Below are 27,228 nucleotides of genomic sequence, written 5' to 3'. Positions count from 1 at the left end.
CCCCCATCCCTTTCCCTTTCTTTCCCACTTGCCTGTACCATGCTGCTGCCATGGGGATGGCCTGGGCTGTCAGAGCTTCCTTGGGGCTGCAGGGAATCGCATCAGCAGGTAAACCCGTGCTACCCACAGCAAAGAGAAAGAAAAAATTAAAAAAAAAACATCAGAGGCCAAAGCAGACACTAAGTAAGACATATTAATGTGCTAAAGACTTAATGAAGTTTAGGGGGGGTGGTGGGGATGGAGGGGAAAGTGCTTACTTTATTAGTTTATGGCCGATTAATGGGAACGGTCATTACATTGATGGAGATGGATTGCTCCCATCAAACACAACCACCAGCCCCATTCGGAAGGTAGAGGGGTGCTGGTGCTGGGGCACCTCCATGGCCGGGGGATAGCATGTGAAGGAGGGTGCTGAATGGAAGAGGGCTGGGGGGAGCCCAAGGGTGCCATGAGCTGGGGTTTGGGTGGTGGGAGTGGGATCAGTACTTGGTGGAGGGGAAGAAGAAGGGGGACTGGGTGAGGATGGAGGTAAAGGAGACTCCATGCCAATTGTGTGATTTCAGGGCTCCAAAGCGTGTTCAGGTCCAGAGGGAGGGCACCCAGCATGCCAGCTCCCAGCCAGAGAAGGCATAGCACAGACCTATCACCAGGAGCCAGCTCCATGGATACAAGCAATAGGACCTCCATGCAAGGTCTTCAGGACATGGAAATGTCTTCCCACCCCTCTCCCGGTCCAGAATCCCTCCACCTGTGTGCATTCCCTCATAAATCAGCTCCTATCTCAGCTAGCTGCTGGGTGACCCTGAGGATAACTCAGCCCCAGACCCCAGCAGAGCAACCCCAGCTCGCTCCTTGGTGCCACTCAGGGGCTGAGGGACTGTCCCCATCCCTGCTGGTGGTCAGTGTGGGAAGGATGCTCAGCCACACGCTGGCATCAAGCAGCACTGCTCCCCAGCACCCGCATGGACCCGCAGCCTTTCATCATTCCCAAGTGATGAATAACCATCCTAATGAATGGGAGGAAATTGGATTAGCACTGAACACCCATGTGCTTAAACCGGGGCTGATTAAACCCCCATCTGTGCAGGGAGCAGCCAAGCTTCTCACTGCTTGATGCAGGGAACTGGCAGCACTTGTGCGCAGCCCTGCCTGCAGCCTGTTGGGTCTGTTCTGGTGTTAGGGGGAATTTTCCCCCTCTGCCCTTGGCAAAGTGTCCCTGCAAGACTGAACTGGGGAGTATGGGGCTTGTTCTCCCTGGTGCTGGACATTCCTCAGCCTGCTGACTAGTTCCCAGCAGATGCTCTTGCAATTAGAAGAGGGAAATGTATGAGACTTAGAGACATCAGTCATACCCTCCATGTCTCAGTTTCCCCCATGTCCAACTCACACAGGTGACATCAGCTTCAGTGCAGGGGCTGCGTTCTGTTCTGGAGCTCACTGGGATGCTTGCAGTTCAGGGTGCTGCCCCTTGCCAGGATGCCAGCCCACCTGGGCTTGGTGCCTCCCTGGCTGTGCCAAAATCCAAAAGAGATTGGCACAACCTGGGGTTTGGCTGCAAGCACACCTGGCACTGATTTGCTCTCACTTTTCTAAGAGATGAAGCTGCAACACCTGCTGAGCAGGCATCGGTATGCGGGGAAGTGCTGCCCCTGCTCTGACAGTCCCAGCAGTGCCAGAAAGGTCCAGCTGCATGTCACGTATCACCACATCAACCTGGACCCCCAAACCTCCCCCCAAGGGTTGTGCAGACCCCCACCCCACACCCCGACTGAGCCATGTGCCCATGGATCCTCTGCCATAATAAAGCCTCAGGTGTCCCAGCCCGGCCACATCACCTCCTCCACGCGCTGCACAGCGCTGGAGCAGCAATAAAAGTGTCACTGCCGTCTCCTCGTGCATCACCAGAGCGCGGCATTTCGGGAGCGGCCCGCGCAGAGGTTAATTATTGCTTCCCTCTCTTCCCCTCTCGCTCCCAGTTTAAGATGGATCTGACTGTCAGCGGGGGTGACAGATGAAGACAAAGCACAGGTACGGCTCCCATGAACTCTGCGCCCGCCTGCATCATCCCAGAGCAGCCAAGAGTGCTGAGCAGAGCTGGGGGAGGCAGAGGAGGGGGCATAGGGAGGAAACTGTGACCTGTCAGCGTGGAGCAGGGATGCCAGGCTGGGAGAAGGGGATACAGATCTGCTTATCCTTCTTATGCCTTTAAAGACGGGCAATTCCTTGGGCATGGGAGCAGGGAACAGGGAATAGCCTCTTCCATTGCAGGGCAGCCCGGAGCACTCCATCAGGAAGATGGATTTGTGCCCCTTCCCCTGCAAGTTGCCTGCAGCTTGTTGCAGTCTGGTTTAGCTCTCAGCCATGCGGAGGGGCTGCCAAAGACCTAGGGGCTGCGGGCTGGGGGATGCACCGGGGTAGAGCTGCAGCTGCATCACCCTCAAAACCAGGGGTTGCCCAAGTGGGATAGGGGCAGAGAACACTGTGGTAATGGGGCTGGAAGCAGCTGGCTCCAAAGCTGCTCTGCAGAGCCCCAGGGCAGGGCAGGAGCTCCATCTCCTGTCCCCATCTCACGGCTGAACCCGCAGGGAAGGTCTGACTCCAGCCGTTCCCAAAGGGCACACTTCCTCTCCAGGCTTTCCGGCTGCTTCAGCCTCGTTTGATGCCATTTAGCCCCAGTTGCTGAAGGAAACATCACTTCAAATTAAACCAAAGGGGAACACTTCAGCCGGACAACTTTGAAGTAGGAGATTTTGATAAAAGCCCACGTTTCCTCCCCCTCTTGATCTTTGTTTTCCTCTCCAAATGCTGATCTCTAGCCTGGCTCAGCCAAGGGAAAGGCTGCGGCTCTCCCCCAGAGACCCAACACAGCACCAAACATTCTCCCCCAGGATGAAGCCATGGGTTTGGTACCCCATGTGCAGCTCCTGGCCCCAGCAATGCCCCCGAGCTGCACAGCCAGGGGACCTGGCTGGGAGCGCTCACTCCCCGTGCGACAGCTAAACAAGCAGAGACAATTAAATGTGCCATTTGATGGCTGCCTGGCAGAGCCTCTCTCTCTTTTAATAAAAGGCCTCTTTCCTGAAGTCGCTCAGGCTGCAGTGAGGGCTGAAGCACGGGAGCCCTTCACATTTAATTAAACAGCGTGTCCAAGCCTGCATCCGTGCTGCTGGGGATGCTCTAGCACAGGACAAACAGAATGCCCCTGCCCAGATGCTGTCCTCCTGACCCAGGGACAGGGATTCCTCCTTGGGGACCCCGTACCCGCTTCCGCCAGCTCTGCTCCTCGTCAGGAGGCAGAGGGAAGCACCCTGCTCCTGCCTGGGTGGATAAGAGAGATGGATAAGGGCAGGGGCAGAGGGGAGGCTGGGCAGCTGCGGGCTGTCCCAGAGAGCACTTGCTCTGCTGGGACCTGCAGCTTAACCCTTCCATCCCCACGGGCGGGTGGCAGTGAGAGAGAGGTGGAGTTTGGGGTGACTCGAGGCCAGGGGACCCCATTCTGAGGTGCTCCAATCCATCGCTGCACTCCCAGGACATCCCAAATCTGGGATGTGAATTTTCAGGTTGTTCCCCCAGGAGCTGCAGTTCCTCCCTGGGCCGTGAGGCTGGAGGGCTGTGGAGGGGCACATGCACCCCTGAGCCCACATGGGCGCAGGGGCTGCTGCCATCACTCACACTTCGAGGCCTGCCAAGCCAAAGGCACGGTAATTGTGAGCCAGATCCCCCCACTTCGGAAGCAGCAGGGACCAGGCACGGAGGCTCCCGTTTCCGCCTGCCTTCGGCTGTTACGGAGCAGAGAAGTGACAGAGAGCAGCCCCAGGGCCAAAAACACCGTGAGGAGAGACAGCAGCCAGCCCTGCGATAAGGCTGTCCCCCCACGCTGCCCAGATCCAACCCCCACAAGCACCAGGCACAGCCAAACCAGCACTCCCTGAAGGGTACCCCAACCCTAAACCCTCAGTTCGGGGGACGTGCCACCCCCCCGCAGCCAGCACCTCGCAGCGCCAGAGACGGCAACCTGCCGCTGTTATTAAACTCTTTGCTTCCTGTTTTAAGCTGAATAATAAATTGCATGTCACATTACGGCAGTGTTTATTAAAACCCATTGGCGTGGGCTCTGCGCTGCGGCGGCATTCGAATTATTGAAAGCCACCCCCCGTGGAGACCTATTTGCTGCAAACGCAGGAGGATTTGTTTCTATTTTATTTATCAGATGGCATAAGCGCTGGGCAGAGGCAGGGAAACGCTCTTCTTCAGCCTGAATCGGGGCGAGGAGGGGCCATCACACAGAGGGCACAAGGGACGCTGCTGTCCCCAGGGCTGGGGACAGAGGTCCTGTGCGCAGGTGGCCGCAGTGCCTGAGTCCCCATCGCTTGGCTGCTCCGTGCCTCAGTTTCCCCGCCGCCAAGAGAGGGAGCGGCACCGGGTGCTCAGCACCGCGTCCCGCGCTGGCTCTGCCGGGAGGTGGCACTGTTCGGCGGCGGATGGGGACAGCGCTGCGGTCCCCGGAGCCCGGGGAAGGACGGCAGCAGCTGCTGGGGGGACTGCGGCTCCCGCTCCTGGCTCCCACCCCGTGGTTCGGTGGCCGCTCTGGATGTGCGCGCCCGGGCAAGCCGCTAGCAGCACCAGGACACGAGGACGGGGCGAACGCTGGGGGTGTCCATCCACCTCTTAGGGGAAGGGGGAAACCGTGGTGTCACCCGTGGGCAGTCACCACCCTCGTCCTGGAGCATTCTGGGGACGATGATGTGCCCCTGTACCCGAGACTGGGGAAAAAGCCAGCAGCAAGGGTTGGATGCACTGCAGATTTGGGCTCAAGGAAGTGCAGATTCGGGGCAGAAAGCAACTGATTCGGGAGCTTGAGCTGTGAGTGCACAACCAGAGTGGCCAAAACATTTGCGGTGGCCAAGCAGCACCAGCCCTGCATATACCCTGTAGGGCTTTGGGTCTGGTGGAGGTTTGACTACCCTTTGAGCACGCATCCTTGGATGCTGGCAGGATGGGACCCTTTCCTTTGTTCTCAGCCCTGCTATAGCCTTTAGTATCATGGTGTGCCCTGGGCAGACAGGAAGTGCTGGGGCACACGTGCCTGCTGGCCACATCAATCACGGTTCCCCAGATCCCCAGGACTCTCCAGGTGCCCAGAGCTGAGCATCATCCACATGCATCCCCTCAGGGAGGCACCCATGCAGAGCTGACCAAACATTTCAGAGGCAACAAATAACCTCAATTACGCTCTGTGGCAGTGACCGATTCCAGGCGTGCAGCAATATCAGCTCCTTTAATTTTTAAGTGGCACAGGGGACACCAACCCCACTGCCTTGCAGGGAGCAGTGCCCTGGATCTGCAGCTGCTGCCCTATGGATGGGTTCCAACCCCTCAGTCCCCACCAGCCCAGTGACGCAGTGACACAGGCAGGGCTGGCACAGGAGCATGGCTGGGGGCCAGCAAAGGGCCAGGCGGCTCTGAGCCATGGGATGCTCTCAGGTTTCCTTACCGCAGCCCCAGCGTGGCCCAGTTCCACCAAACACTCAGCGTACAGAACAGGGAGGGGATCAACACCAGGGAAAATGGCCTAGGCAGCAGCAGAAGCAGCCCAGGAGCGGGGGCTGTCCCAGCTCCATAGGGTTCACCATCATAGAAAGAGCCCAGGAGCCACCGCAGAGGTGCAGGGACTCGGTGGGGTTTGGGCCAGGCAGGCAGCACTGCTGGCTGCAGCATGGGGTGGGGGCCAGCCCAGCCTCACCGGCTGCAGGAATTTCAGGCCGCTGCCAACTCCAGACAAATCCCTTTTATTTGCTCGCTCAGGTTTTGATGCCGTAATTGCATCGTCTGAGCCAGCTCTCCAGAGAAAGAGGAAGGGAAGAAAGAAAGGGAAGGAGAGCAGCCAACCCAGAGGGACCCCATGGGACGATCCCTGACGGTTGCTCAGAGCCCTGCGCACGCTTGGCCCAGCACTCACTGAGATGTCAGCAAAGAGAGCTGCCTGGGAGTAGAAGCATAAAGCCGACCTGAAAAGGCCAAAGCATTTGTGGACACACGGGCTTTCAGGCCAACATTGTCCAGGGGTGAAACCACGAATGTCAGGTTGCCTCAAATCACTACTTTTCTGGTTAAAAACAAAACGGGAAAGAAGGGCATTTTAGCAGCAAGCTCCCGGGTGTCCCTGCCTGAGGGTGACACACCGTGTCATCATGTCCCCAGCCCAAAAGAGAGGCGTTCAGAGAAGACTTGAGGGCTGGGGATGTTTGCTCTGGATCCATCCCGGACCCCAAAGCACCACAGGGCGAGCGCTGCCCAGTGCCAAGCTCCACATCCAGGCTAGTAGTAGTCCTCCTCGCTGTCCCCGTAGTCCTCGGGCATGGCGTGGGGTTCCGGCAGGGACAAGCCCGTCAGGTTGAGCTGGTCTGAAACAGCAGCACAGGCATTCTGTGACACTGACACCCTCGAACACCAGTGCCCTGCCCAGAGGTCCCCTCCCGCTGCTCACCTGGCGTGAGGACGGTCAGGCTGGCCACCGCCACCACAGCCCCGACCCTGTTCCTGGCGAAGCAGCGGTATGTGCCCTCGTCCGTCACCCTCACACCCTGGATCTGCAGCCAGCCAGTCACCTCGTACTTCTGGGGGCCGCCTCTGAACTGCAACGGGGGAGACAGCAGTGAGCCCCAGGGTGAAAGAACACCCCTGGGATGTTCCATTGGGGTGGTGAAGAGTGGGATGCGGGAAAACTCTTACTGCCCTGTTGAGCACTGCTCTGGGGTGGGAGCCAGCCCTAAGCTCTCTGGCGCCAACTGTGCTATGTCCTGTTTGTCCCCAGCAAGAAACAGCTTCCTCTGGCCCCAGCTGTGTGGCAGCTGTGCTTGCAGCCGGCTATTTCAGTGTGGTGGCCGGGGATGGAGGATGCCTCCATCCGCGCCTCTGCCCACACCCTATAATAGCTGGGTATGGCCCAACAGAGCTATATTTGGGGCTGGCCGTGGGCAGGATGCACGCAGGGTGAGCAGGGATGAACTGGGCTGGTCCCCCTGTGCAGCCCTGTGTGTTCAAGTTCAGCAATGACCAGAGATGTTTGCACATCTCAGTCACCATCCCCTATGCCAACTGCTCACCTGGACAGAGATGTGGGGGTCATCTCCCGGCAGCAGCATCTCCGTGCCATCCTTCCTCCACTCGATGGACGCCATGGGGTAGGCAAAGACCTCGCAGCCAAAGATGACGTCCTGGCCGGTGATGTTCCAGGCATCGTAAGGAGGGGAGGTGATCTGAGGCTCTGGGAATGGAAGACGGGGAGGGGACAGGGGAGCACACTGGGCTGAGGGTATCAGGCTCAGGTAGCGATGCCAAGAGCCTTCCCATTTCCCTCTCCTCACCCACCCTTGCAGAAGGTCATGGTGCCAGGCCCAGGGGCCCCCCAGCTCTCCAGTGACCCATGGAGGGCTCCAACCCCTCCTGGCTTCGCTTCCCGCACCCACACCAGGAGATCCCCTGGGATGCAGCCTTCAGGTCTTCTATCCCGGCCACAAACCCCTCCTCCCTCTGTGCCTGTCCCAGCTCTTATGGGCAGCCAAGAGGGAAAAAACTCAAAGATACCCTGAGATACAGAAAACAAAGTCAACCCTGATCCCCTCCTTGAGCTGCGCTGAGTGGTGTCAGTGGGTTGTCCCGAGCCCATAGTCACACACTCGGTTTCAAACGGGAGATGGAAGTGGTGCAGCCCCCTGACCTCGCCCAGCTTCCTGTGAAGGAGCCGTGTTCCTGGGGCGTTCCTTGGCCCCAGCCACGCTCCAGCCGCACTGCAGCCAAGAGCTCGCTAACGACGCCTGGCTCTGCCCCAGCCAGCAGCGCTCGCCGCCTCCTGTAAATCCCGAGCTGACTTGGCAGAGCTGCTCCGTGCACCAAACCGACAGCAGAGGGGCCCCTGAGTGAAATATTTAAGCCAACCTCCCCTGCCCGTGCTCCCTCTCCCCAGGCACTACCTGCCTCGCAGGGACCCTCGTGGGCCACAGTGAGGTTGGCATCAGGGTGGGCACGGGCAGACTCAAGGAAGCGGCAGATCTGGGGGTAGGTGCGCCCGTCGGAGCCGCACAGCGCCCGGTGCGAGAGGCAGGTGCACTGGGGCTCGGGCACCTCACCGCGCTGCAGGTCGCCGGCCTCCAGCCGGCACTCCAGGTGCTCCCCGCATTTGCCATAGAAGTGGTTGGTGTTGTCCAGGTCGCAGATCTGTCCCTCCAGGTTGGCACATTCCCAGCAGCAGTCACAGGCGTCCCGCACTGTGCCGGCCAGGCAGCCGCGCGGCACCGGGCACTCCTCCGGCCGGCACTCGGCGCAGCCCTCACCCTCCTCCAGCAGCCGCTGCCAGCCCCGCTGCAGGTACTCAGCACTGCTGGGGAAAGCTCGGCCCGGCTGGAGGCAAGCCCAGTGTAGGGTGAGCAGGGAGAGCAGCAGGCAGGAGGAGCTCAGTGCCTCAGGCATCCTCGTGGTTGTTCCCAGAGCCCGGTGCCAGCATCACTCGGATGGATATTTGGATGGGTCAGAGCCAAGCAGCCATTGCGATCTGCAAGGAAGAGGACATGTGTTAGCAGCACTGTGTGACATGCCACACCTCAGGGCTCTCCATCCCCTACCATGCTACAAAAGCAGCTCCCACCCCCAAAATGTGACACTGTGCATCCCCCTCACCCACTGCCCAGGATGGTTGCTGACCCCAGACCCACAGGCTTCAGCCTTCTCTCCTGACAAGTAGATCCCAGCCCACTGCAATCCCACTCGAGGGGCTACCCCACACTGTCCCGGCTGCTCCATGCTCTGCTCCTCTCAGGGAGCAGCTCTGGAGCCAGGCGCCCCTCTCCTTTCCCCACCTCTCCCCAAGAGTCACGAGGATTTTTCCCTCCATCGCTGCCCAGAGGAGCAGACGAAGGGCGCTTTTCACGCTGGAAGCAGCCAGCCCAGGGGAGCTGAGCCAGGAGGATGCTCCCACTCACGCCTGGCTTTTGTCCTCCCCTCCCTGCTCTGAGCCCCACGTCTCAGCCACACCAGGAAAGCTCTGCAAATCCCGCAGTTATCACACTGGTGGCTGAGCATGGGGGAACTCAGTGTACAAGTGGGAACAACAGGGTCTCCATCCCCCAGCCTATGTTAACTTTCCCTCTCGCAGCAAGTAGAGGGGCAGACTGGCCCTCAGACATCCCATCCCTGCTGGGGAGGATGTACAGAGTCCAGATCAGCTGTGCCCTCTCCCAGTCCCCAACTTTCACCTCCTGTGCTAGAGGGACAGAGTGAAGTTACAGCCACCTGCCCCAGGAGCACCCTGCATTACCAAGTGGGGGCTGAGACGTAAACCCCAGCAAGGGGGCTGCAGCCAACCCCCTGCTGGGAGCCATCCCTTCCCCCCACACCCCTGGCAGGGCTTCAGCCCCCTGATAGACTCACAGAAGTCAGACTAAGGCAGCCCAGAGCCAGCCTGGGAGGAGTTGTTACCTCCCGGGATTACAAAAGAGAGCACAGAGCTCTGCCCCATTACCCGGAGACCCCCAGGCAGTAGGGGAAAAGGGGCCGGGGGAGTCCTGCTTGCCCTCCCTTCCTGCCCCCAGGCTGCACAGTGGAAAGCTCCAACCCCAGGAAAAGGGGCCAGGAAAGGGGGGGTGGGGGGCAGGGATGAGGCAACGCTCAATATTCAATAGGAATCTCTATGGGGGTTGTCCCGGGGTGGGGGTCCCGCTCGCGATAGCACTTACCGGAGCGCGGTGCGGGCCCCGCCGACGGCTGCGGTGCACAATGGCTTTGGCAGCCGCGCGGCGCGGGGCTCCGCTGCCACCGGCCGTGATGTCAGCGCCACGCCAGTCCCCACGCCCCCCGCGGGCCCCGGCCCAGCTCCGGACGGGCCCCGCGCCGGCGGCCACCCCTTCCCTGCCGGGTGCCGGGCCGGGATCTTCCGTCCGTCAGCAAGGCGCAGCCCCTTGAGTTCCCCTGCCTCAGTTTCCCGAGGTGGGATCTATGGGGGCACCCAGCGCCTTCTTGGGCTGAACACGAGCGCTGCGCAGGGGAAGCCCGCAGCCCCCTCCCCTCCTCCCGGCGAGGAATTTGTGGGATTTGCTTCCGCGGCAAATCTGCAAAAGCCAAAACCGTCCCGGGACCCCTCGGAGGATCTGGTTTCTTTCGCCGCAGTGCAAAAATCTGCTTTTGCTTTCCAAAACCCCGCTGCAAATCCATTCTGGGCTCCGGAGCTTTCCTTCAGGCACGCTGCAAATCTGGCCGGGGCTAAGGATGGAAAATGCACGAGGCTCTGAGCTGCCGAGGGGCTTCCTGCCGGCTCCACTCCCCCTTTGGTGGCCCCCAACCCCATGGCCGGGCTGGGGGCAGTGGGATATGGGGACAGCTAGGGCTGGAGGAGTGCTGCTGAGGCTGCTCTAGGAGCTGGGGGGCTGAGGTAACACTCTGTGCAGCTCCAGGAGCATTTTAGAGATGCAGAACCAGGAGGAAATGTGCCCCCCCCAACCGCCAGTGGGGCATGCCTGGACCCAGCACTGCCCCTACCCAACCCAACACCTGGAAGCAGCTTAGCTCAGCCCTGGGAACAAAATGGAGCTCCAGCCTGGCAGGTAATTAAACCTCCTGCTTAATGAGACTGTTGAAGTTGCTAATAAATAGCAGCAGCTCTGAATCAGGGGGATGGGAGATCTAACCTGTGCTTAATGAGGAGCTGTGGTCTGGTTCAGTCAGTGCACCCCGTTGCATTGCACATCCCAGGGCTGTGGGAGGGCTCCACGTGCTCTCATCACTATTACCCTCAGTGACGGTCCCCCTGAGATGCTCCCTTGGCCATAGCATCCCTCCTAGGCTCTAACATGCGTCACCATCACCGCTTCTGTGCCTATCCCAGGTTGCCCCGGCCATGCCCCGGGCTGATGTCCTGGCTGATCCCAACAGGCTGGGGCCGACGAGGAAAATCCCACCCTGGAAAAAAGGCCGTGAGCCAAATGACTCAACACTGTGTCAGTTCTGGCAGGGCAGGAGGCTGCGTGACGCCTGGGGCAGAGCACATGTCAGTGGGGCTGCTGGCCCACTGGATGGCCCTCAGAGCACGATGGCTGATTCTAATCATAACCCGAATCTCCAGTGTTTCTGCTCGATGCCCCTCTCTGCTTCCTGCCATTCCGACCCTGGTTCCACGTGGGTCTCGGTGGGGTCCTGGCTGTATCCCACAGAATCCCGTTGGTGTTGAGGCCCCCACCCCATGTGCCAGCCAGGACCCACACCGCTAGGCTCAGGTTTCCCCACAGCAAATTCCTGCCCAGAACAAACTCGTCAGCAAATTCTTGGGGAAGCGGCTGCAGCTGTGTGCAGGAGGGATGCGGGTTTCTCAAGGGGCCCCCAGCAGCAGTGTCTGGGTGGTGAGGGACACTCTGTCCCTGGGCACGCTGCAGTCCTTCTCATCTCTGTGTGTCACCCAGCTCCTGGGGGACTGCCCCTTCCCCAAGTGTGCTGCTCAGCATCCCCCTGCCAGCTTTGACACCTCGGGGTCAGGAGCACGGTTCCCACTTCCCTGCCACATACCAGGCTCCCCCCTGACCTCAGACACAGAGCAAGCAGGGGCTCTGCCAAGCTCTGCAATAGGGGGGCAGCCCCATGGATTTGGGGTGAGGGGGCCATGCTCTGCAGACCCACTCCCATGCAAATAGCATTGCCCGTGGCTTCTGCCTTTCCCATCTTGGTGCATTCCTCCCACAAGATCATCACCAGCACTTCCACCAAGGGCCATTGCTGGCTGGGATTTGGGGACCTGGACTGGGAAACTCTGTCCCCATTTGGCTACAGGGTGCCCCATCCCATATGCACTGCATTCAGGGTTGGGTGGGGTCCCTTGGATTTGGTGGCCTAAATGTTTCCCCCTAGGGCCTTGCGGGCTGACGCTGCCCTGAAGCAGTCGGGACAGGCTCTGGGGTCTCTGCTGCCACCTCCAGGGCGCTGCTGGCCTCGTCTGCATCCCCTTGCCGTGACAACCTGGTGCTGTCCCTGCAGGTACACGGCCCCCCCCCCACCTCCCTTCACCTCAAAGCACCCCCACCGTGCGACCACCCTGGGGACCCCCTCAGGGTACAACGTCGCGTCCCCTCTAATAGGTGTCTGGGGACACAGCCGGGGAAGGTGACCCCCACCCGGCACCCCCTGCCCCAGGGACACTCGGTGGGGAGGGGGGATCCTGCCAGCGGGCAGCCCATTTCCAGGCGTCATTAAAGAGCAATTAGCTGGAAATTAAGCTGAGAACAAGTATTGATTAGCTCATTAAGGCTGGGGGGAGCGGGAGGGATTGCTGCCGCTCGCCCTCATTATGGGCAAGGTTAAAGCCTGTGGTTGGGCGGCTCATTAACAATGCCAGGGAGCAATCGATGCCCCCACCCCCGACATCCCCAGCACCACCACCTCTGGGATGGGACGGTGTCCCCAGGGTGGTGGTAGTGCCACCTGCAGCATGTCACCCCCCCTGGCCCCGTATCTGCTCCCAGAGCAGCAGGAGCTGTCCCTGCACAGGTTGGGGGGGGGGGGAGGAGAAGTGTCATCATTATTTTTGTTTTCTTTGCTCTGCCTTGGAAATATATTGTATTCTCAGCTAATCCCGTTCAATTACACCACAATAAAACACATAATAAAAACGTAATTCATTTTTCCCGAGCGCTCCCTCTCTCCCCACGTCTTGGCAAGCTATTAAAAATTTGTCTTCATTTTTCTGGCAAGAGCCCTGTACCTTTTCATCTTTAATTTATGAGAGCAGAACAGCAATTGACAAGCCCTTATTGCGCGGCGAGGGGCTGCATTATTTATAAGCCGCCGATGGCTGGCTCGGGGGAGATATGTGCAATATGCCGGGGCTGGGGGGAGTGGGCCTGCTCCCGCATCCCTAATGGGTGCTGCGTGCCCTGTGCTGAGCATCCATCCCATAGTGTCACCGTGGCAGCCCCCGGCCCCTTTCCATGGCATGGGAAGCGGTAAGCAACGCACTTCTCCCTGCTTTTGTATAAACAACCTGCCTTTATTATTTGGTAGATATAGGTACGGAGTATGTATATCAAAAATAAACAGAGGAAACAGCGGTGTGCTTAAAGCCATACGAGAAGATCCATGGAGGAAGCCACATGAGAGCTGAGCCTTGAGCAAAGGCGGCGTTAAAGGGAACAAAACAGGGACTGCTGAGATTAAAATGTGCCATTTGCTCCAGGGAAAGCCAGATTACAGCCCGGGATCAGCACAGAGCAGAGCGCACGAGGAGCTGCGCACGCACACCCGGGCTGGAGTGGCCCCCCCCGCCGCAGTGTACATCCCATAGTGCTCACCCCTGGCTTCTGGGGCTTGTGTTCTCAGGATGCTATGCGCATGGGTACTGATTGCTGCCCCCGAGGCCAGGAGCATCCACCTCAGGCCCCAGCCTTGGGGATGCCATGGGACACAGCCTCGACGCAGCCACATACACACTGGGTATGAGAAACACGCTGGGTGACAGCCAGGTGGGAACACCTGGCATGACGTGGGTCGGAGCTTGCAGGGACACCAGCAGCACAGCCACCCCATGACATTACCCAACATTGGGATGCTTGGGTGCTCCCCCACCGTGCAGCACAGCAGGAGGACAGCAGCAGCACGCAGGGTCCCCTTGTCCCCATCCTTGGGAAGCCCACTGCCCAGCCCCACTGCCTGCCAGCCTTGTGCCACCAGGCAAATATCCCCTCCTCCTGGCACCGGGCTGGTGGCCCTTGGGACAGCCCCAGGTGGGGACAGGAGAGCAGCAAAGCACAGCTCAGGGGAGGTGCTGGGATGGGAGCCCGGTGCGTTCAGGGACTCAGCTATACCCCAGCACCCACGGACAGGCGGTGGCCACAGGGCAGCAGCAGCATCCTTGGGACGCTCTGAGCTCAGCGACGCAGCGGCCTCGTGCTCACAGCCCCTTGTTGAAGTAGACAGTGTGCAGCTGTGGGTCCACCTCCCGGATCCGAGCTTGGACACTGGGCTCCAGGCGGCTCACCTGCATCGAGCTGCCAAGGGACACAGGGTGTCGGGGGGGGGCACAGGCATTTGCAGGCTTTTGGCTTGAAAGGAGCAAAAGCATCTCCAGAGAGTTGGGCACAATGCCCGTCCTTACCTCTTCTGTGGGAAGAGTGCGCAGCACAGCGGGGTTGCAAACACCAAGCTGTGTGGGGAGGACAAGGAAAGGAGTGGAGGCAGCCAGGAGATGAGGAGCGGCCCTCCCAGCCCCAGACCTCAGATCCCAGTGTGGGGCCAGCAGGGATGCTGAGGCTTCATCTGTCCTGCCGAAAGCAAACCTGCTCCTGGCACAGGGCATCACCCCCATCCCACCTCCCTGGGGTCACTTACCAGAGTCCCACCAGGCCAACCTGCAGGGGAGCATTCAGGTACGGGTAGCGCTGTAGGGGACAGCTTGGTGTCAGCGGGGCGGGCAGGTGCTGTTCCCCTGCAGGGTGCCAGCACAGTTCCAGTGGGTTGTCCCCAGGCCCACCCTCCTGCCCCTGTACCTTCAGGAAGGCTCTCTTCTCCAACACATTCATGATCACCGGGGGGATGGCTGGGGCAGAGGAGAAGGAAATGAGCTCCACAGGACCCCAACCCGTGTGGCCAGGGCTGGGGGCGGGCACTCACCCATGGCCGGGGCTGCCATCCCGATGCGGGACACCACCACCTGGAAGATGGCCTTCTGGGCGGCCGCCGTGGACTCACCCAGACGATTCCCATTCTCGTCTGTGATGGGGATCCCCACCTTGAGCTCCCTGTAGGGATGGCAGGGCTGAGGGAGTCAGGGGCACAGCAAGGAGGGCGGTCGGTGTCCCTCCATGTCCCCCACCTGTGCACTATGTGATATGTTGGGGCTCTTGGCTGGACTCCATGCGCGCACCCAGGGATGCTGGCATTAACCCACGGCTCTCGGGATGCAAGCAGGAGCTGGTACCCCCAAACCAGCCCTTTGGTGTATGGGACCCCAGGAAGCCCCTGCAGAGCACGGGCACTGCTCCCCACGATGTCCCTGTGCCCCCCCGCAGCTGGGCACCCACCTCTGTCTCATCAGCGGGATGTTGATGCAGTTGGCGGCAGCCACGGCCGCGAAAGGCACGTAGCGCCCGATGATGGCCGGCAGGTGCTGGGGGGGAACAGGGAATGGGTCAGCGAGAGGCTTTGGGGACACAGCTGGCTGTCCCCAAACACCCCAAAACACCCTTACCTTGGTGAGGGACTTGAGCCCCAGCGCCGTGACAACTGCCCCGCCGGTCGCACTCACGTAGGCTGTCCCCAGCTGGCTGCAAAGGCGGGAGGTGACGCTCACATCCCACCTCCCCCAACAGATGGATGTCCCGGCGTGCCGGGGAAACTCACCTGGGGGTGATGGGGGCATCCCCGCTGCGGTTGGTGTAGTTGACAATGGCGTTGAAGGATTGGTTCACCCACTGCCAGAACACCACGGCCGGCGTGGTCCTGCGGGCACTGGCGTCACTGGGGGGTGCCCATGGCAAAGAGCGGACACGGGCACCCAGGGGTGCTGGGGATGGGGGGGGGGTCGGTACCTGTAGAAGGTCAGCATGCAGCCGGTGATGGTCATGTTCATGGGCACCTGGGCCGACATGCGCCCAATGAGCAGCATCTTCTCGCCCGTGTCAGGGTGGAAGGCGGAATCATAGATGTACTTGGCACGCCACAGCTCATCCTCGGTCAGCCCCGGGGGCACCGTGCCCGCCCTGCGGGGAGCACACAGCTGTGGCACAGCACCCACCGCTGTCCCGCGTGGGACCCCCCCGTCCCGTACCTGTAGGCCAGCACCAGGCGGCGCGCCTCGTCCAGGGCCGCCCCCGACAGCAGCAGGTTGCGGGGGTCGGTGACGGTGAAGAAGTGCTTGGCCCGGCCCTGGAACGTGCTCTGGTCCCAGCGGGGCTCGCGGATGTCGATGGTGGTGGGCAGGGGGGGGGGCACACGGGGATGTGGTGACACGCAGCCCCAGAGCCGCCCTCCCGGAAAAGCCCCGCGCCGGCCCCGCTCCCACCCGTTCTGCAGCCGCTCCCGGGTCCCCCGCTCGGCAGCTCGGACCGCTGTCCCCACCGCCCCCGCGGGGTGGCCCCCCCTCCCCCGACCCCCTCTCCCGGCCGGCACTCACTGCTCCGGCCAGCGCCCGCTCGGCTCCGCCCCGCTCCGCCCCGATGACGTCCGCGCCCGTCACGGGGCCGCCTCACGCCGGGGGTGGGGGCACCAGGGGGGCCGCGGCGGTGGCGGCTGAGGCCGAGCGGGGCCATCTGCGCCGTGCGGGGCTACGTGCGGCGAGGCACGGCCACGCGGCGGGGTCGCGCGCGGGGGCGAGCGTGGGGCCGTCCTGCGTGGGAGAGCTCGAGCGGGTGTGGTCACGTGGGCGTGGTCACGTGGGCGTGCGTGGTCACGCGAGCGGGCGCGTGCGTCTGCGTTTCCGCGAGCGTTCCACGCGTGTCAGCGCGCCCACGCGTGGCACGGCGCCCGTGTGCGTGGCAGCCGGGTACGCGCGTCCGCGCGTGTCCCTTCTCGCGCGGGGGGGCACACGCGCGTTCGCGGCGCCGCGTGGGCTGCGGGCGTCCAATGAGGAGCGCCGTTGGGCCCTCCCGGCCCCGCCCGGCTGTCCCGCGCTCCCCCCGCTGCCGCGCATCACCTGAAACCCGTGCGGTGTCGGGTTCGCGCAGCCGGCGCCAGCCCCGGGGCGGAGAGGGGGACACCGGCTGGCATCACTCGGGCCGGGGGGGGGGGACACCTCCGCACCCCATCTCTTGCCTCAGCTCTCCCGTGCGCGGTGCTCGGCCCCGCGCGCAGCCCCGAGGGGGGGGCTTAACCCACGGCAGGAGGGGGGTGTGACACGGGGCTCCCCCCGCGCCCAGAGCCGGCCCCGGCCACCTGAGTGACAGCTCCCACGGCCGGCACGCCGCCGGGACAGCCAATCCCCGCGGGCACCGACGGGAGGGAGGCGGTGCTGCTGTCCCCCCCCCCCGCGTCCTCTCCTTCCCCCCCGCGCCGAGCGGTGTCTCTTTCGCAGGTGGCACCATGGGGACAGGTGAGGAGGGCACGGGGAGGGAGGGACGGAGGTGGCAGGGGGACCCCAGCGCCTGGCGCCCCGTCGGGGGAGAGCGCCGCTGGAGCCCGGAGGGGTGGCCCTTGGGAGGGGGGGCTGCCGGGCGGCGGGGACACCGCGGAGGGGACGCACACAGAGGCGACATCACTTATTTATGGAGGTCAGGCCGGGGCGAGCGGGGGGCGCAGGGAAAATCCTCCCCCCCGCCCTTCCCCGGGAACGGGGCGATTCGTGGGGTTGAGGGGTGCGGGGCTCGGCGCAAATCCACATCTTGAGGCCGAGAGATCCCACTGAGATGCGGCGATTCGGGGCATCGGGGCAGCAGGGGAGGTCACACCGCGCCGCTCACTGTTTCCCCCCAGGCTGTGCCACCGGGACCCCTCCTGCCGCTCCCCAGCCGGCCCCAGCGCTGCGCTGCTGAGGATCGCGCCCCGACCTGGGCATGTGCCGCGGGACGGTGCCACGGTCTCCCCCCGCTGGCGGGCAGCCCCGGCTCCGTGAGCACCTGGCGAGCCGCGGTCACACCGCTCGGCTGCCACCATGGCCCAGGGCTGGGAGGACGCGGAGATGACGGTGGCCGGGCGGTCGCGGAGCTCCAGCAGCGAGGTCAGCCTGGCGCCCCGCTGCCTGCTCAGCAAGCAGAGCCGCCTCCTCAACGGGGTCACCCGCAGTGCCCGCGCCACGTCCCCCATGGGGCGCGTCATCCTCATCAACTCCCCCATCGAAGGTACGTGGGCACCCAACCGGACAGCTGTCCCCACCCAGGGATGGCTGTGTCTCCCCAGCACAGGTCTGACCCGGTGACACGTCTGTCCCCACAGCCAGCAGCAATGAGAGCGATGTCATCAATGCCATCACGGTGGAGAAGAGCACGGATGGCAAGCTGGGCTTTAGTGTCCGTGGTGGCTCCGAGCATGGGCTGGGCATCTTTGTGAGCAAAGTGGAGGAGGGCAGCGCTGCCGGTAGGTGGCACCGAGCGAGGGACAGATACATGCCTCTAGGACACTGGGGAGCTGTCAGGAACATGGTGCCACGGTGGTGATGCCACTCTGCATGTCATCACCCGCACCCACCTTGTGCTTCCCATTCCCACTGGGTTGGGATGAGACTGGGGACATACAGGGAGAGGACAGATCAACCCACTTGGGGACAGGTCAACCCACTTGGGGACAGGTCACCTGGCAAGGTTGGTGGTGTCAGGTTGGGTGCCCAGCTGAGCTGCTCGCCCCTTGCAGAGCAGGCTGGGCTGTGCGTGGGGGACAAGATCACAGAGGTGAACAGTGTGAGCCTGGAGAACATCACCATGAGCAGTGCCGTCAAGGTCCTCACTGGCAACAACCGCCTCCGCATGGTGGTCCGGCGGATGGGCCGTGTGCCGGGCATCAAGTTCTCCAAGGAAAAGACAGCCTGGTGAGCGGGACACCCACACCCCAAACCCAGTCCCGTGGAATGGGGAGGCTCGGTGGAGGATGCTGGAGGGCAAGTAGGAGCCCAGAGTTGGGAGACTCTTGCTCTACTGGGTGACATCTGTGTCCCACTGGATGACAAGAGATGCCTCCCTCGAACGCTGTGTCCATGACCCAGGGTGGATGTGGTGAACAGGCGCCTGGTGGTGGAGAAGAGTGGCTCAACACCATCAGAAAGTGGTTCTGAGGATGGTCTGCGGCGCATCGTCCACCTCTACACCACCTCTGACGATTACTGCCTGGGCTTCAATATCCGCGGAGGTCGGGAGTTCGGCCTCGGCATCTATGTCTCCAAGTATGGCCGCTCGTGTGTCCTCATCCTGGGGGGCACCAGGGGGATGCAGCACTCGGTTTCTGCTGTGACCACTCTGGGGCTTGGGCATCCCTCCCTGACTGATGCTGGGACATCACTGGGTGCTGGGGCATCACCGCATTGGGTGCTGCGGTATCACCATGTTGGGTGCTGGGGTATCACCGTGTTGGGTGTTGGGGCATCACCACGTTGGGTGCTGGTGCACCAAGACTTTTGGTGCTGGGGCACAGGGCTGCCTGGGCAGAAGTGTAGGGGCTCCATCCCCAACCTGTCCCTCTGTCACCCTAGGGTGGACCCTGGGGGGCTGGCGGAGCAGAATGGCATTCGGGTGGGCGACCAAGTCCTTGCAGCCAACGGAGTCAAGTTTGAAGACATAAGCCATAGCAAGGCAGTGGAGGTGCTCAAGGGGCAGACCCACATCATGCTTACCATCAAGGTACCCGTGCCCAGCCCTGTGGGGTCAGCGAGCCCCCATTTTGGCACAGCCCCAGCACATCCCAGTTCCCGGGGGGGTTGGCACAGCTGTGGGCCGCTTGAGTTTCATGGCTGGTGGGAGGGGGGATGCATTATTCATGGCTGGCACTCGGATCGGGTTCGGCCGGCACGCGCTGACCCCTCGTCTTTTCCCTATGTGTAGGAGACCGGCCGCTTCCCTGCCTACAAGGAGCTGGTGGCCGAGTACTGCTGGCTCAGCCGCTGTAAGGACTGTGCCACTTGGGTACTGGGGGGGCACACGGCAGGACTGGGACCCTCAGCACAAGGTTGTCCAGAGGGTCCCATTGGGGAGGGAGAAGGTCTGTGTGCCATGGAGTCCTGTGTGTCCTCTGTCCTGGGAAGGGACGTGCCATGGCCAGCATCCCTGCAGTCCCACACGTCCCCATCCCTGGAGGGGACACGTAATCCCCAAGGACACGAAGATCCCTATGCCTTGTCCCACAGCCTTGTGGTCCCACATGTCCCCATCCCTTTGAAATGCTAGCAGCTTGCCATCCCTGTGGCCCTATGGTCCCCATGTCCCCTTGTCCCTGTCCTTGAGGAGAGATGCGGAGCTCCTTTGTTCCCTGGTGAGCCACCCCATGTCTCCCTGGTGTGTCACTGTGTCCCCTGGTGTGTCACCCTCTATCCCTGTCATGCCTTGCAGTGACCAACGGGCAGCTGCAGCAGCTCTCTCAGACCTCGGAGACCAGCTCCTCCATCTCCTCCTACTCCTCGGGGCCACCGCCGGGGACGGTGAATGGGTTAGGGACGGTGACACCTGGGCCACCCACCCGCACTGTGGATGTGGCCATCTCCACAGAGGATGGGCCACGGCGGGGCTGGGCGCGGGATCGTGCTGAACGGGCCATGCAGACAGAACCAGCCACCGAGGGGCTGCAGGAGACGCGGCGCACGGTGCGGCCCCCAGAGCTGCTGCGGGACACGGCCATCCGAGGCCAGGGTGCCCGTGAGCCCCCCGGCACCCACCCACGCCGCACGTTCTCCCACTCCCCCAAAACGGCACTGCTGTTGGCGCTGAGCCGGCCCCGGCAGCCCATCACACGTTCCCAGAGCGACCTCACAGTGGCTGGTAGGAATTTAGCACCCATAGCCCCCCAGCCCCAAACCCTATTTGGGATCTCCTCCCATGGTGCACTGCAACCTCCTGCTCTGTTCCCAGAGGAGAAGCGGAAGAAGAAGCCGGAGGGACAGGGGCCACGGGGGGCTCCCCCTGGGCTGCACCGCTCCAAGACCCTCGTCAACCTCTTCTTCAAGGGCAGCCGTACCAGCAGCCAGAGCTGGGCCCCCCCTAGCCCCGAGCCCCCCAGCTCTGAGCGCTGGGCACGCACCAAGTCCCCAGGGCGCCCTGAAGGGGACAGAGGTACCGGGATGGGGCCAGGGGCCAGGCACAGAGCCCCTCTGATGGGACACGGGGTTGTGGGGAGGGAGTCCCCATGTGCACAATTTCACCACCGCCCCAATTGCTCACCCATCTCCATCTCCCTTGCAGTAGGTGCTGTGCAGAAGTTTGTCATCCGGAGCCTGAAGCGGGGTAACGGGGATGGCTGTGGGGGGGCCCTGCATGCACCTGTCCTTGCATGGTGTGGCCAAGCAAGGGGTGGGCACCGGGGGTCCCCATTTCTGGTGCTTTGTGTGTGACTTTGGCATGGATCAAGCCCACATATGGGTTTGGGGCTGGTAGCGGGCAGTGGGCATGGGGTGTCCCTGCCCCGCTGGCCACCCCCTGCTCTGCCCCCTCAGAGAAAAGCCGCCGTGGCCCCATCCCAGCCCCATTCTGCGGCCCAACCACCCCACAGCCCGATGGTGGTGACCCCGAGGCACGGCTTACGCTTATCCAGGACACAGCAGCACGGCTGCTCAGCCCCGACGAGGTGACGGCTGTGCTCCGCCACTGCACCCGGGTACGGCACCATGGGCATCAGCATGAGGTAAACTGGGGCATGGGTTTGAGGCTGACACCCACTCCATGCCCGCAGTACCTGCATGAGGGCAGTGTGGAGGACCTGGTGCGGCCGCTGCTTGCTATCCTGGACCGGCCCGAGAAGGTGCTGCTGCTGCGGGATGTCAGGTGGGCACCTGGGCGCCATTGGGATGGATGGGAGCCCCGCACCCCGCTCATGCTGCAGTGTGAACCCCGTTTGTCCTTACAGGAGTGTGGTGGCCCCCACAGACCTGGGACGCTTCGACAGCATGGTGATGCCGCTGGAGCTGGAGGCTTTTGATGCCCTCAAGAGCCGCTCAGGTAGAGCCTGGTATGGAGCTGGGGGGAAGAGCGGGGGGGCACCACGCTGACCTCACTGTTCCCAACCTGCAGTGCGCTCACCTGCCCTGCGCCCGGCCCACCACGATGTCCCCCCCAAGCGACACCTCATCACGCCTGTGCCTGGTGCGTGCCCCTGGGACAAGGGGGAGTACGGGGGGCAGCCTGGGGAGGGGGGCTCCAAGGAAGGAGGATTTGCTCCAGGAACAGGGGCTCTGGGGCCTGATGGGGTGGTGCCAACGGTGCCGCCCCTCCCCTGAGCCCCTCTTGCTGCAGATTACCGTGGTGGATTCCTGCTGAAGCCAGCGGGGGCCCCTGAACCAGAGGAAGCCGAGGGACTGCCGCAGAGCCCAGCCCGGCCACGGGCCTCCCCAAGCCCCCGCCGGCTGCACCCCCGCACCTACACCCCACTCCCCGACGTGCCAGTGGATGCCTACACCTATGCCAGCGGCCCCCCACCCGCCCCTAGCCCCAGGCCCCCCAACTGGCTGCTGGCCGAGCCCCCACACAGCCCCCAGGCCCAGGATGGGTGCTGCTCGGTGCCGGTGAAGCCCCGGAGGGGACGGGCTCCTCTCACATCAGGAGGGGAGAGGGGGGCTGTGCTGGTCGCCAATGGCCCCAGGGAGGAAGAGGAGGAGGAGGAGCGGCTGCTGACTGTCACCTTGTCCAAGCTGAAGCATTCACTGGGTGCGTGAGGGCCTCGTGGTTGGGGTGGGGAAGGGGAACCCCCATTTGGGCACCAGCACCCTTGGGATGGTTGGGACCCCCTTAGGAAGGGATGGGATAAGCACATGGACGAAACACTGAGCACTGCCTGTTGTGGTTGCGTAGGACTTACCAAAATGGCAGAGAGAGGCTGTGCAGCCCAGGGATGGGGGTGCCATGGGGGTCCCCACGTCAGGTCTGAGGGCACCGTCATTCCTTTGCAGGAATCAGCATCTCTGGTGGCATTGAGTCGCGAGCACAGCCGATGGTGAAGATTGAGAAGATCTTCCCTGGGGGTGCCGCCTTCCTCAGCGGTGTCCTCAAGGTAGGGGGCAGCTCTGGGGGACCCAGCTCTTTGCCCCTTCATCACTGAGCCCTCCTGCAGTGCACCTCATCCGTTTCCTCCTGGCACCAGGCAGGGCATGAGCTGGTGTCAGTGGACGGGGAGAGCCTGCAGAATGTCACGCATCAGCGCGCCGTGGACATCATTCGCCAGGCCTACCGCAACAAAGCCAAGGAGCCCATGGAGCTGGTGGTGCGGGTGCCCGCTGCTCCCCCGGAGTGACACCGCACCTCCCCAGGAGCCATCCCGCACCCCCATGGAGCTGGCTCACTCTGCACCGAGCTGCAGCCGGTCTCAGCCAGCAGGGACAAAGGGACCCGTGGGCACCGAGGGGCTGCCCAAAGAGGTACTGAGGTGGGGACACGTTGAGGATAAGGGAGGGGGGCCGGCAGCCCCGACCCTGCTGCAGATACATGGACGCTGCCCTGAAAAACACAGCCAGGGGCTTGTCTTTAATCAGTGTTTCCGGGTGGTACGAGGGCAAGCCGGACTCTGGAAGTGGGACACAACAGAAATAAAAGTACAAAAATACAACCCCCCCCCGGCAGCCAGGGGCGAGCAAGCCAGAGCTGGGCATGGCCAGACTCTTCCTTTGGTTTGACCCCGCGGGCGCACAGCCTGTCCCCATCCCTGGTGTCCCCATGCTGGTGGCCAGCGCTGGCTCCTGGCACCAAGCCCCTCTCCCCGCACCGAGCAGGCTGGGAATCACAGGGGCACGGCTGGGCTTTTGGGGGGGCACACAGGGACAAGGGCACGGGGAAGGCACTAAGGGCAATGTGCCCCACGGTAGGGGTGAGGAGACCACAGCCAGGCAGGGCGTGAGCAAGGGGGTAGAAGGTGTTTTTTGGTAGGTCCTATAAAAATAGAGTTATTTAAAATGGCACAGAAATGAATCCCCTGACAAACATGCTGGGGAAGGTGGGAGGAAGGCTGGCTTGAGCAGGGACATGGCACGCTGCCCCTTCGGGAAGCGGCCGGGTGACAGTGCTGGGAGGGATGTGAGGGAGGTGACAGCGCACCCTCCCCAAGGTGACCCTGGCTGAAGTCAGCGCGCTAATCCCCGGGCACTAAGAGGATCAGCATGAACCAGCTTTGGGACATGGCACCCCCTCAGCCCCACAGCTCATGGGCACCCCCCTGCCATGGCTCAGCCAACACGACCTCAACCTACACCGCGATGCTGGGGAGGGGGCAGCACCTGAGGTCCCCAATGCCCCCTCCCAGTATATAGCAGTGGCAAGCAGGAACTCCCACTCTCAGCCCCACGGCTCCCAAAATCCCAGGGGCTGGGGCAGGCAGTGTCTCAGATCTCGGTGGCCGTGATCTCCTCAAAGGACGGATCGGGGCCGGGGGTCTCACAGGGCTCTGTCGGGGGCTCTTCTCCCTGCTGCCGGAGGTGTTGCAGCCGCTGCTCGAGGCGCCGGTTGCGGCGGTACATCTGGATGTAGTTGTACTGCAGCTGCTTCTGGTAGCGGATCACCCTCTCCTTCTCTCCCTGCCACGTACTGCGCTCCTGCTCGAAGGCGTCCCGCTGCTCCTGCCCACGCCGCCGCTCCAGGGCCACCTCCGCCCGCAGCCGCTCCAGCTGCCGCCGCAGACCCGCCATGCCCCGTGGCTCCTCTCCGGGCTCGGGGCAGCCCTCGCTGGGCTCAGGGCAGCGTCCGCGGGCGGCATCCCGCAGCCCGGCCACCTCCTGCTCCAGCCGGCCCGCTTTGGCGCGGAACAGGTCGGCCTCGCTCTTGCGTCGCTGCAATTCATTGGCGCACACCTCCAGCTCCAGCGCCTTCAGCCGGGCAGCCTCCTGCAGCCCTCGTGCCTGCTGCTCCCCTGCCTGCAGCTCGGCCCGCGCCTCGCGCAGCTGTGCTCGCAGTACCAGCAGCTCCGTGCCGCGCTGCGCCAGCTCTGCCTGCGACTCCTTCAGCTGCTGCTTCAGCAGCGAGATCTCACCCGACTTCTGGCACACCTGGGGACAGTGGATGCTCAGGCACTGGCCACGGCCCCATCCTGGCCCCCAAGGGACAGGGACACCACGGTTGCCCCAGCACAGCTCACCTCCCACTTGGTCTCCTCCAGCCGTGGCCCCAGCTCTGTGTGCTCCCGCTGGAAGGATGCGCAGCGGCGCTCCAGCTGCTCCCGCTCCTGCAGCAGCTGAGCAAAGTCCTCCTGCAGCTGCTTCTTCTCCTGCTGCAGCTGCAGCACCTGGAGCTGCAGGACCTGCTGCCCACGCTGCGCCTGCTGGGCCGCCTGCCGCACCTGGGCCGCGCAACGCTGCCGCAAACCCTCCAGCTCCTGCTCGCAGCGACGCTGCTTCTCTTCGTACACCTGGGCACAGGTTCACACTGAGACAGGGACATCCCATACCACCACCCCCATGTCTCCCCAGGTCGGCATCTAGAGCCTCCATGGGGCTCCCCAGACACACCACTGCATGCATAACCCAAACCCACGGGTACGGCACCCCCATCCCTGGAAGCTCCCCTCGTTCTCCACACCCTTGCAGGGCGCCTACCTGGCAGATGGCCACCTCATTCTCATCCAGGCTGTCTCGCAGCTGCTGCAGCTCTGCCTCCCTCTCCCGCAGCTTGTCCTCCAGCTCACGCACCAGCAGGACTTCCTCACCAGGCAGTGGCGAGCGTTCGCAGGAGCCACTCTCAGAGGAGGGCCGGCCCCGGCCACTCAGCGAGCCCGTGCTCTTGCTGGAGGACGAGCGCCCACTGTCCGAGTTGGAGGGGCCGGCTGGTGGACGGTATCCACCTGGGGGCTCAGGGTGGCCATGAGGGGTGGCTGGGAGGTTACCAGGCTCAGTATGCTGGCTGCAGCCCGTGCTGTAGGTGGGCAGGCTGGACAGGGAGTTGCGCCCCGAGTCTGAGAGTGTGCCTGAGTGGCTGCTGGCGCGGCAGCTCAGTGAGCCAGGCTTATCGGCCCCAGTGGTCCCCAGCAGGTGGGTGAGGCTCACCTGGCTCTCCGACAGTGCCGCAGCCCCTGGACGCACCCCTTGGTTGGCCGGCCCTGGAGCAGTCCTGATTTTGGGTACCACCGGCTTGAATGCCATGGGGCGGATCAGGGTCTTCTCCACATTCTGTGAGGAGAAAGAGGAGAAAGTGGGGTCTGGGGACCGGGCACTCTCCAGAGGTGGCCTGGCAGAGGCAGGGGATGCTGCCAGAGCACCAGGGAGGACTTGGTAAGCCCACCAATCCTGCTCCCACCCAACGCCTCAGGATGTCCCAGCTCTGAAGAAGATGACCACTAGGTGCCCTCTGCTCCATGCAGCAGTTTCAGAAAGGCTCCCACACACACATGGCCACTCCTGACATGAGGAAGAGGGCAACAGGAGCACAGAGATCACCACCACCCACAGGGACACAAGCCACGTGACCTCTCCTTGCATGCCCCAGCACTTCTCCCCAAGCCCAGCAGCCCCAGCATGACACAGGGCGCTGAGCAGATCCCCCAGCACCGCTCCCCCCTTACCTCCTCCAGCTTGCCAGAGATGGGGACAAGTTTGGGGGGCGGCCCCCGGATGCCACCATTTGGGGCTTGCTCATCCTGCACCTCATCCGAATCGCTGCAGGGACTGACAGGAGAGGCAGCCTCCAGCCAGTCCCCATGGAAAACTTCGTTGGCGTAGGAATGGGCAATGGCTGAGCACGTCTTCTTGGGGGGTAAAGTGTGGAGCAGGGGGTCTGGGGGGCTGGCTCGCAGCAGCGCATCCTGGACACGGAAGGGACCCCCCGTACCAGCAGGCTGGCAGGAGTGGTCATGGCAGGGCCGGCTGGCAATCAGGCTGCCCACACTGCCCATGGTGCTGTGAGTGGGCAGGGGGGAACGGGCAGCGGTGCGGAGCTGGGCAGCCCCCTCAGGGGTGGCCTCGATGGAAACCGGCAGCGTCTGCACGATGGCCATGGCAGGGGGGCCCCCAGCGGGCAGGGGGGCACGGGCAGCCTGTAAGAGAAAGGCAATGTGGGGCCATCAAGCAGCGAACCCATTCATTCATCCCATCCCATAGGACACCAATGAGTATAGGACCCCCATAACGGAGCAGGCAGATGTAGGACGGCTGCAAGAGATACGCTGGGCAGGAGGAAGCATCAAGCAGAGAAGCATAAAGCCAGGATTAGCCGCGGGGGGTGGGGGGCACGGGGCACACTTGGAGCTCACGCAGAACCAGTGCTCCCCTGCAAGGCCCCAGGTAAGAGCCCCACGGAGAGCAGGGGCAGCCCCATGCACCAAGCAGGGCCCCACAGCAGGACAGTCACCGTGCCTTCTCTGCTCCTCTGCTCCCGGACCTGCACCCCTGCTCTGCCCCACAGCGTTGCCTGCACTGCCATACCCCAGCTCCCACCCCCAGAGCCCTCAGGATGCCCCGAACACCTCGTCCTAAAGCATCCTCCGTCCCCCCGGCACCAACAGCACCCCACACCCCGATCCTCGCCCCTACACCCCTCTCCCCCACATCTCAGAGTCCCCACGCCGCCCTCAAGCCCCCACCCCCCCGGCAGCTCCCGCTTTGGAGCACCGCAGCGGTGCGCTCCCCCCGGGCCGAGCCGGACCCACCCGGGCCGGGCC

At 63.0% G+C, this 27,228-nt stretch overlaps 4 protein-coding genes across 8 annotated transcripts; 1 reads left to right on the top strand and 3 right to left on the bottom strand.

The window, feature by feature from the left end:
- On the bottom strand, positions 5,264 to 9,856 carry KAZALD1 (Kazal type serine peptidase inhibitor domain 1). Its single transcript, XM_021400210.1, has 5 exons — positions 9,732 to 9,856; positions 7,974 to 8,551; positions 7,107 to 7,267; positions 6,488 to 6,635; positions 5,264 to 6,404 (listed from the first exon to the last, which is right to left on the bottom strand). The coding sequence occupies exons 2-5, from the start codon at positions 8,467 to 8,469 to the stop codon at positions 6,319 to 6,321; spliced, it is 891 nt and encodes a 296-aa protein (XP_021255885.1). The 5' UTR covers positions 8,470 to 8,551; positions 9,732 to 9,856; the 3' UTR covers positions 5,264 to 6,318.
- On the bottom strand, positions 13,004 to 16,280 carry SFXN3 (sideroflexin 3). Its single transcript, XM_021398583.1, has 11 exons — positions 16,145 to 16,280; positions 15,800 to 16,079; positions 15,561 to 15,731; positions 15,373 to 15,471; positions 15,221 to 15,296; positions 15,054 to 15,139; positions 14,644 to 14,771; positions 14,520 to 14,569; positions 14,362 to 14,411; positions 14,129 to 14,176; positions 13,004 to 14,021 (listed from the first exon to the last, which is right to left on the bottom strand). The coding sequence occupies exons 1-11, from the start codon at positions 16,278 to 16,280 to the stop codon at positions 13,925 to 13,927; spliced, it is 1,221 nt and encodes a 406-aa protein (XP_021254258.1). The 3' UTR covers positions 13,004 to 13,924.
- On the top strand, positions 16,409 to 23,230 carry PDZD7 (PDZ domain containing 7). Of its 5 annotated transcripts, XM_021399406.1 has the most exons (17): positions 16,645 to 17,059; positions 17,440 to 17,804; positions 17,899 to 18,039; positions 18,313 to 18,487; positions 18,662 to 18,838; positions 19,145 to 19,292; positions 19,494 to 19,554; positions 19,998 to 20,423; positions 20,514 to 20,714; positions 20,844 to 20,885; positions 21,095 to 21,255; positions 21,331 to 21,422; positions 21,505 to 21,596; positions 21,669 to 21,740; positions 21,891 to 22,301; positions 22,544 to 22,644; positions 22,735 to 23,230. In XM_021399406.1, the coding sequence occupies exons 2-17, from the start codon at positions 17,618 to 17,620 to the stop codon at positions 22,882 to 22,884; spliced, it is 2,637 nt and encodes an 878-aa protein (XP_021255081.1). In that variant the 5' UTR covers positions 16,645 to 17,059; positions 17,440 to 17,617; the 3' UTR covers positions 22,885 to 23,230. The 5 variants fall into 5 exon arrangements, with proteins under 5 accessions (XP_021255080.1, XP_021255079.1, XP_021255081.1 ...); XM_021399405.1 differs by lacking the exon at positions 16,645 to 17,059 and adding an exon at positions 16,409 to 16,513 and having other exon boundaries at positions 20,514 to 20,885; XM_021399404.1 differs by having other exon boundaries at positions 16,644 to 17,059; positions 20,514 to 20,885.
- On the bottom strand, positions 23,089 to 27,222 carry LZTS2 (leucine zipper tumor suppressor 2). Its single transcript, XM_021399410.1, has 5 exons — positions 27,217 to 27,222; positions 26,134 to 26,604; positions 25,172 to 25,741; positions 24,715 to 24,984; positions 23,089 to 24,625 (listed from the first exon to the last, which is right to left on the bottom strand). Exons 2-5 carry the CDS (start codon positions 26,563 to 26,565, stop codon positions 23,966 to 23,968), a joined length of 1,932 nt encoding a protein of 643 aa, XP_021255085.1. The 5' UTR covers positions 26,566 to 26,604; positions 27,217 to 27,222; the 3' UTR covers positions 23,089 to 23,965.

Source organism: Numida meleagris, chromosome 5 (assembly GCF_002078875.1).
Source record: "Numida meleagris isolate 19003 breed g44 Domestic line chromosome 5, NumMel1.0, whole genome shotgun sequence".
NCBI lineage: Eukaryota > Metazoa > Chordata > Aves > Galliformes > Numididae > Numida > Numida meleagris.
Note: the sequence above shows the minus strand (reverse complement) of the source record. Positions and strands in the feature narration are given on the sequence as shown.